General features: G+C 35.6%; 1 protein-coding gene across 2 annotated transcripts in view; it reads right to left on the bottom strand.

Annotated features, from left to right (window-relative positions):
* Positions 1-1,056: 1,056 nt before the first annotated feature.
* LOC110108663 overlaps positions 1,057-10,108 on the bottom strand; it is a 68,316-nt gene continuing 59,264 nt past the window's right edge. For both annotated transcript variants that reach the window (XM_020839402.2, XM_020839401.2), the window contains exon 15: positions 1,057-1,410. In XM_020839402.2, coding sequence (XP_020695061.1) covers positions 1,339-1,410 — 72 coding nt within the window. In that variant the 3' untranslated portion in view covers positions 1,057-1,338. The remainder of the gene's footprint in view (positions 1,411-10,108) is intronic.

The following is a 10,108-nucleotide window of genomic DNA, read 5'->3' as shown; positions in this document are numbered from 1 at the left end:
AAACGCCGGATTATCACAAATCAGAATGTGTCACATCACTCAATACGTAACAAAAAAATAATATGACGCATTTTAATTCGCCTCCCAATTACATTCGTATCCACAACCGCACAGAATAATAGTCACGGACTCAAATCTTACAAAAGTCGATCACAACAAATTTTTCGTGGTATTTTAGAGTTGCATTTTCATATCAAGCACAATATGGATATCCTTATTTAATGATCTTTCAGTTTAGAAAAATAAATATTTAATTTATTATTTTTAATTAACCAAAACCACCCTTTTTTTTTTTTTTTTTGAGTCGCTAATTGCTCAAATCTAACCCAAATCTTACACAGGTTGATCTGAACACATTCTTTTTCATATCATATTATAGTTGGGATTTCATGTGTAGAACCAACATTGATATCCTTAAAAAAAAATGAAATAATTATTATACGAGCTTAATTAAGTAAGCTCTCATTCTCATACAAATATCCAATAATCTACTGAAATTTGAATCATAATGAAAATGTAATCGATATCAAAGTTCTACACCGACAACAATAACAACAACAAGCCTTTATCCCACTGTGGGGTGGGTCCGCTACATGAATTTCTTTTTCTCCATTATGTCATGTTATAGAGAAATTATTCTGTGCGAAGACCAAATGATGAAAACCGTCCGGATTTATTGTCATTTCAATGCGCTTTTACAAATACTCGGCAAAAGGTCAGCTAATATGCAATTATTAATGTATATTTGTTGCTCTTTTGCTAAGTATTTGCAAAAGCTCAGCAAAAGGCAACAAATATTTAATTAGTAAATATTTATTGCGATTTAGCTACCCTTTTACTGTGCTTTTGCAAATACTCAACAATAGGACAACAAATATGTATTCATAATTGCATATTAGCTGCTATTTTGTTGAGTATTTGCAAAAGCAAAATTAAAGAACAGCTAAAGCGCAGCAAATCCGGACAGTTCTCGTCGTCCGGTCTCTGCACAGAATAATTTCTTCATGTTAAGAGTCAGATTCTCATCTAAATCTAATAAAGAAAAGTTCTACAGTATAACTAAAAATGCGGGATTCCATGAAACAAAACAAAATCCAAGGTAAGGAAGAACATTAGTCCCCCCTTCCCCCAACAATAAATCATTATTTCTTTCATATACATGACTGCGCGAAGGTAAGTAAATCAGTATAGATTATAACATTACCAGAGCAGCTACAGGACCGGTGCACACATGAGCCCGATCGAGAGTGACAAACATATGAATGAATTAGTGTACAATAAGCCATCAATAATTATATGAAACAACTTTCAAATCTACACTGTTGTAGAAGAATATCTTCATATTGATTCAGTAACAGGCTCCGGTGGTGGATCAACCGGGGGCACAGCATCCACTTTGTACTTCAAGTACTGTAAAAAGAACAACGTTAAGTAAATTAATATTTGATAATTTGATTATTTCTAGCAATTGTTATCATAATTTCCCAGCAGATTATCTATAATTTGTTTCCTCTTATAATGTGGGATCAAAATTGGAACGCTATATACTTAATCACGTGATTTATTATTTCTTTCCTAAGTTATCCAACCCTCCACCGCCTCATAGTTTTCAAGTGAGGCTCACCTACAAGTGTTAGGTGCGGCAAATCGTTTCATTTTTGAGACTTTGAGGCCGGCGTGTTAGGCTTTGTTAGGGACGGCTTTTTTACTGATTCTTAAAGCAGTTTTTTAGTATAAAAATTTTGTATTAAAAAACTGTTTTAAGAAGCACGAAGAAAACTATCTCAAACTAAGCCTTAATGTTGATGGTTTGTGAAACGTAGGGATTGAGATGGCATGTGGTATCGCTATAATTGAGCTGCCGCTTGGATCTGCAACAGAGACCGACAGGCATCTCTTCATACGACCATGAGCGTAATGAATGGATCACACTGAACCACATAATTCTCATGTCACTTTTTCTAGAGTGTTTTCTTGTAGGCTTATTATTTCATTGATTTGATTGCAATTATTGAGCATAAACTTTTCCCAAAGAAAGGTATCACATACGAACTTTTTGAGGTCTTGTGGGAAAGTGGGAGCAATGAAGTTCAAAGATAGGAGCATTAAGATCGACAAGTTAAATGATCAAAACATCGGGTTATGAAAGTTGAAGATCGAAGACTACCTCTAGCTAATAAAGTAACATCAACTTTTGAAAGGAATAAAACCATTGATGAGTAGTCGCAAAAGCTAATGGAGAGATGGGAAGAATTATATGTCCATCCCTTAGCACGAACATAGCATTCACCAAGTATGATGATGAAGATTTTCAATCTCAGAATGTTAGAAACCACATCAAGGAGTTCAACTCGATCACAAGGCAATAGAACTTCATGTAAATCAAATTTGAAGACTACAACATACAACAGGTACCCATACACACTTTTCTTAGCATCTTGGGATTGAAGACTACGACCGTAATTTCTACGGACACCTACCATACACGTTTTTCTTAGCGTGGTGAGAAGGACCTACTCCATACACTTCACCCAACATGGGATATGCTGGGGTATTGTTGAAATTTAGACTAAAGTATAATGAACTTGAAGAACAAGAATACTTTACTTGAGCAGCAACACAAAGGGCCTGTACCTGAACATAAATGTATAAAACTTGAAAAATAAGAAAACTTCGCTTGAGCAACAATACAGAGGACTCGAATCTAAACAAATGTGCAGAGGACCTGTACTTGAACAGAAATGCACATAACTTGATCAGCTGTGCAGGGAACTAAACCTGAACTGAAACAGGGGACTTGAATTGAACAGCAGGAAACTGAACCCTAAATCTTAAAATGTGCAATTAATATCAAAATGCAAATAACAATTTAATGCATTCAAATAAATACAAGTAAATAAGCAGGGGACTCATGATGAGCAAGACCTTGATGCATACAAACAAGGAGCAATACTCAATTCAGAGCATCTAAACAATCACAAACGAATATCAATCATCGACACCTGAATGTATGGTACACAACAACTGATGCTAATGAATGCAACAAACTACAGCAGTCCCTACGAGATAAAATGCAATGTAGTTTCAAGAAATATCAGCCTACTACATAATGCATAGATGTCTCCTACACGGATTATTAAGAACCCCAACATAAGCAATAGTGTTTGTAGATTGAAATGACGACACTGATAATTGACGAAAGACGACCCGTCACTGCAAACAAGTACACAATTAACATCCACCTGTGAATGATGAAGGTGGATATGATGCAAGTACAACGACTCTCCTACAAGTACGTCAAAGAGATTGTAGTGAACATTCCCTGTAAACAGTGATAATTGATATGATAATTGTGGATAACAATAGTGGGTATATCATAACTATTAGACCTGTCAACATTTGATCCGACCCGAAAACCAGATCCGAAATCGACCCAAAATTTTTGGGTTCGGGTCAACCTGTTTAAAGAACGGGTCAGGTTAGGGTTTGGAATTTCTACCAGTTTAGTTTTTCGGGTCGGGTCTGGGTTAACCCGACAATTACCTGAAATGACCCGCACTTTTTTATAAGTAATTAGCTGCGGGTCCGTGATGCGTGCGTCGAGCGAGCTGAAGATATTTATTCCGTGGCTTGACTGGCTTCTGTCTAGGGTTTCTACTTTCTTTTCTCTCTTTCTCTTCGCCTCTCCAGCGCTGGAGCTCTCATCGAGTCCATAGTCGTCGGCACGACGGCGTCTGCGCTTACGTTTCAGTTTTTCAAACTTTCAGTTCACACGTTCCCTGATCTGTTTCACTGTTTCTATCTCGTTTCTATTACCATTTTTTGACATTTTAGAAGATGAAGGTGTTGAGATTTTGTGTTCTTCATTTATTCTCTATTTCTCTGCTAGGGTGTTGAGATTTTTTGAAGTTGAAGTTGTTCTGTGATCTCTATTTCTCTGCTAGTGTTTATCTCGGCTAGGGTTTTAATAATTTGTATGATTAATGGTTATTTTTGTGAAAAAAATTGTTGGCTACGGTGTTTAACCAACATATTGATTTGTCTCTACTCTCTAGCTAGCCCAGTTTGAACTTTTACAGATACCAAAAGCATTGAGGTAGTTAGGGCATCATGTATTTTTGATTTTCCATTTTTGTTTTAGTCATTGACCGATTTATTGGTTAGTGATTGGTTTGTTGGCTAGGTTGTTTAACCAAAAAAATGCCATAATTTTTTTATTTTGGCATTATACTGCAGCTGGCCCTTTAAGACGTTCAAGTGTTATGTGAAAATATGTTTTACAGTTTTAGTTAACTTCATATCAGAAATTTCCTAATTTGACATGCAAGAAATATTTAAATATTCGCATTGTGATGTCTTCTAATATTTTTGATAGATGGAGGACTCTAATACCATTCCTGATAATGTTTGTTTTGATGAAAATGAAGAAGTTGCACCATCTGAAAATGTGGTAGAGCCATGTAACATTGAATGTAATGAGAGAGGTGAAGTTGCTAGGAAGTGGAGAAGAATGACTTCGGTTGTTTGGAGTTACTTTGAGATGTTGCCTAAGCCAAAAGATGGTAAGCAAATGTGTAAATGCAAGAACTGTGGCGTGATATATTTCTGTGATAGCAAAAATGACACTGCGAATATAAGACGATACTTGGAAAATTATATAAAAAAAAATATGCGTGATATTGGATAACTCATTTTACAAACAAACTCTGAATCATCCATTTCTATGACTAATAGTAAGTTTGATCAGTCAGAATTTTGTGACCTGTTTATTGCATGCATCATTATGCATGACTTGCCCTTCTAGTGTGTTGAGTGGGTTGGAGTTCGAGCTCTTCTAACGTATCTTCGTCGGGACTTGCAGTTGTTTTCAAGAAACACCGTATGAAGTGATTGTAAGAAATTATTTAGTAAAGAGAAGTGTAATATACATTCACAGTCAGCAAAATTGACAAGTAGGGTGTGCTTAACATCAGACATTTGGACTTCTATTAATACAAATGGGTTTATTTGTTTGACAATGCATTTTATAGATAATGATTGACATTTGCAAAAAAAAAAAAACACCATCTTTGGTTTCATGCCGCCCCCTCATGATGGCATTGCATTATTTGAAAAGTTACAGTCTCTTGTTATAGAGTGGAATATTGATACCAAACTTTTTAACATTACTTTAGATAACGCGTCAGCAAACAATACCTCAGTTGAATATCTAAGAAATCATTTATGTTTACGTGGTGCTTTGCTTTGTGATGGTGAGTTCTTTCATATTCGTTGTACCGCACATATTGTTAATCTCATAGTTCAAGATGGTTTGAAGGAGGTTGATGCTTCAATAATTAAAATCCGAGGGAGTCTTAAGTATGTAAAAGGCTCTCAAGCGAGGAATCAAAAGTTTCTTGATTGTATCAAACAAAGATGTCTAGATGGAAAGAGAGATTTGCAACAAGATGTTCCAACTAGATGGAACTCCACTTTTATGATGCTAGATAGTGCTATTTACTATCGACGAGCTTTTCAGCATTTAGAATTGGGTGATTCAAATTATAGGAATCGCCCAACTAATGTTGAGTGGGAGAAAGTTGAATATATTTGGCAATTCTTGGCTCATTTCTACGAGATAACATGTATTATATCTAGATCAAAGTGTCCAAAATCTAATTTATACTTTCCTTGCATTTCTATAACTTATGCATCGTTGAAACATGAACTCTTAAGTGGACATGAATGCATCGAAAGAATGGCAGTAGGAATGATAGTCAAATTTGAGAAATATTGGTCTGGATTTTCTGTTATACTGGCTATAGCTGTCATTTTAGATCCACGATACAAATTTGCTTTTATTGAATGGTGCTATAGAAGACTATATGAAAAAGATTACCAATATGAACTTATAAAGGTTAGAGAAAAGTTATTCTCTTTATTTGGAAATTATAGTTCAACAAGTAATGAATTAACCAGACAACAAACACGTGCATCCTGAATGGTTGAAGTCGGAACATCAAGAAGTACATCTACATACATAATTAAGTCACAACTTATTTAGGTATTACATTAAGAACTAGTTAGATCTCCATTAAAGCTACTTGTGTTGTTTTATAACATTTACATCTTCACAAACAAGATTTTGAGTCTTTTCATGTAGAAATTGTAATGCCTAGGAAATCGGAGTTAGAAATATATTTGAATGAGCCAAACCTAAATATGAAGATTGATTTAGATAACTTGCATTTCTGGAAAGACAACCAATATAGGTTTCCTGCTATCTCTGCTATGGCTCGTGGCGTTTTGTGCATTCCTATAAGTACAGTGACATCAGAAAGTGCTTTCAGTAATAGCGATAGAATACTAAATCAATATCGAAGTTCACTTAAGCATGACATTATTGAGGCACTTGTCTGTTCAAAGGATTGGTTGTTTGCAGAACATAGTGCTTTATTCTTCAACCTTCGTCTATTTATGTTTTGACACATTTATTGGATAAGCTCAAATTCTTTTTTTTTTTGTGCAGTGGTTCATGACACAGAATTAGATATAGTTACGGATGATATCCTTGATTTACATGTCACTCAAATTGAAGCAGAACTAACTGAAAGTTCAGTTATTAGATGATTCTAGTTTAACATTTTATTAGATGATTCTAGCTTCTGATTGCTATTTAATTTCAATATCCAGTTAACTGTTATTCTGTTAGAAGTTAGAACTGCTGTGTTGGACAATAAAACTGGTGGCTATGGGTTTGGTGTTTAACTCTGTCGGACTGAAGTAAAACCGGTGGTTGTGGGTATGGCTCGTGACGTTTTTGCTATTTAACTGTGTTGGACTGAAGTTATTGGCTTTTGCTTGTAAAATCTGTTATGTATTTCAGTGAGTCATGAACTTAAAGTCTTTTGGTTCTGTTGGTGGCTATGGATTTAGTAATTGGGTTTATGGTGTTCCATGTTTTGCCAGATCCTTTATTATCCATGTTTCAGTTGGTTGTATTTTTCTCCTGCTTGTCCCTGTTCTAATTTCTTGTGGATTATGTTTTCCTCTGTTGGGATTAATGATGTCAGGTTAATTATTTTAATTGATGTTTTGGCTTATCATAGAAGGTGAAGGAGTTTGGTAACCATTTTTGGCTTTTTGCATTTCTATCATTCTATGGATTATGCTGTTGTGATTCATATGGTTTCTCAGGCGTGAGGCTTTGTGTGGGTTGCTCGTTGCTGCTTCTTGTATATTTTGTTTAGTTCAGTGAAGTTGTTAGCTGCTTCTTGTATATTATGTAAATTATGTTGCTATTGTTAGCCTATTATGTTGCTGGCTGCTGCTTTCTGTTTTTTGAAGTTGAAATGCAAGGAAGTGAAATCAGAAATTTATAAATTGGGAGTCGTCGTATAAGTGAAGAGGCGATGATGATTAACCTTCTAAGATAAAAGTGGGCACTGTGAGTCATATAAGTGTAAGTTCTTATGTACTATTATAATTTACAACCAGGTGACATTTTTATTAACTTAGAATAACATATACTATCTTACATTCTTATTCAAATAACATATATTAAGTTAATATAAATTGTTACCTTGGATGGTAATTTGCTAATATTGATTAAACTTACATCTTACATCGCAATGACCTCATTATGAGATTAATGATTTTGAGGGTTTAATCTGAGCAGAGCAATATATTATTATTACATATTAAAGTTTGCAACAAATTTAATTGATTTTATTACAGGTTATTGCAGATTTGAAGCCGTTATTTCGAGGGGCATTTCAATATTTCTCTTACAATTGTACTAATCAGTCATCATAGTATAAATGTATAATTGTATAAATTATTATTCAGAATTGAGATTGCGGTTGTAAATTTGTAACTTTGTAAATTAGTGTTTCTCTCGAATTGAATTGAGGTTGTAAATTTGTAACTAAAAGTCTAAAAGTCTGAAAGGATGACTTTATTACTTATTAGTAATTTGTAACAAATTTTATAGATTTGTCAACGATTTGAGTTTGTAATTAAAAAATTTATTTATTGTTTAATTATTTTCAATTTTTCAAATTTATTTTTATTATTTTGCTCATATTTTTTCCCTTAAATTATAATTAAAATTAATGTACATACGGTTTACCGGGTCAGGTCGGTTTCGGGTTCCAAAAACTGACCCGTTTATAGAACCGGGTCGGGTTGACCCGAACCTGAAAAATGCCGGGTCAGTCACGGGTCAGACCCAAGCCCGACCCGTAACCCGAAATTGACAGCCCTAATAAATATAGTGAATCCCCTGTGGACACAAGTATATATGACACCTACAAACAACTGATGGAGATATGTGCCCAAAACTAATAACAAGTAACAATCGGTGTCAGCATGCAAATGAATATACAAATCTACTTACAATTAATATATGATAACTAATGATGAACACGTACAATACTTATAGCATCAATGATTGAAATGCTGCAATTGATCTTGGCATTATCTGAGGCATAAGAAGCTGATGAAGCCACATTAAATAGAGAGCTTTAGATTCCTTGTCAAAAAAATCTTATGGCAGAAAGACCAGGGAATCTTGAGCATGTGGAAGAGAGAATTCCAGCAATGGCAATTGGAAGACATACCCTTGTTTGATTTTTATTCCTCTAAGGCAGATCATAGATCACAACAGCTGGATATTTTGAAGAGCCGGGAACAAAGAAGAGACGAATGTCATACCCGCAAAAATAACAACACTGCTATTGTGCATTCACTTTCAAGAATTAAGATACCTTAGAAGATAGTACTTTCAAGCACACTATTCCAAAATCATGTAAAGGAAGTCTCCAATATTATCAAACTAGTATGGCCTAAATTCATAAAAGAGTCCTTCCAGAATGTCATGAAGCATGTCCTTAGTAGTATAGAGATACCAACTGGTAGATGGCCAACTAAGGGTGTAAGCTTGTGACAAATTGGAGATAAAGCAGTATAACAATGCACTGAACGAGCTTTTGTTCCCACCAGCTTGTGATACATCATCTAACACAAAACGAACTCATGTCGTATGAATATCTTTATCCAATCCAAACAAGAGTTGGTTGATTCGTAGATTTGATCTCCCAGTGAACGAGAAAAGGGAGTATACATCAGGACAATAAAGTGTCTCATGACAGTCGTATGACAACTCTATGATTCACCTGTAAGCAAAAGCAGAGAATTTGTAGTAAGAACCACGGGCCGCTGAAGCGTGACGCCACGCCATCGAATCTGCAAACTTCGTACAAGCAAACATAAGGCGCCAACAAAGCTTGAAATAAAACTCCACGCATTTGACAGCGATAGTCACCAATGCAACCAGACACCCCTCTGCACCATATATAAACATTCTAAAATGTCCCTCGCATACACATTGCACTTGCATGATAATATGTTGCATATGTGTGTCACTATGTTGCACGGATACTCCTATTTACAAGGCGTGCTGTATCGGACACGTGTCCATTTGACAGCGATAGTCACCAATGCAACCAGACACCCCTCTGCACCATATATAAACATTCTAAAATGTCCCTCGCATACACATTGCACTTGCATGATAATATGTTGCATATGTGTGTCACTATGTTGCACGGATACTCCTATTTACAAGGCGTGCTGTATCGGACACGTGTCGGATACGGATACGCCTCCGATACGGCACGGATACGTGTCGGATACGGCTTTGCCGTGTTTAATTAAAATATTATTTAAATTTGACTGGACACGCGTGTCCTATTAAAAAAAAACACGGAGCCGTAATTTACCTTATTCTTTTCGGCTTTCCACCGTTTCCGCTCAATATCCATATTCATTTATGCGGCTGAAACATTTCAAAGAGCTAGGTTTTTTGTTTCCACACAAGTGTTCATCTTCTTCGTTATAGTTGAAGGAGCGGCTCGATGACGCGAGCATAGAAGCAAACAGGATCATCCTTTGTCGACAAAGAGGCTTGACGACGCGAGCATTAAAGTCGATAGGATCATCCTTCGTCGACGAAGCGGCTCGACAATGCGAACAGTGAAGGTTCGTTTTCTTTTTTCGTTCTTCGTTTTCTTAATCATAGGCTCGGTATCGAAACTTGGTACCGCTTGGTACCGAACGTTACTGGAAC

The sequence above is a fragment of the Dendrobium catenatum genome, unplaced genomic scaffold, assembly GCF_001605985.2.
Source record: "Dendrobium catenatum unplaced genomic scaffold, ASM160598v2 fragScaff_scaffold_54, whole genome shotgun sequence".
Classification (NCBI taxonomy): domain Eukaryota; kingdom Viridiplantae; phylum Streptophyta; class Magnoliopsida; order Asparagales; family Orchidaceae; genus Dendrobium; species Dendrobium catenatum.
Note: the sequence above shows the minus strand (reverse complement) of the source record. Positions and strands in the feature narration are given on the sequence as shown.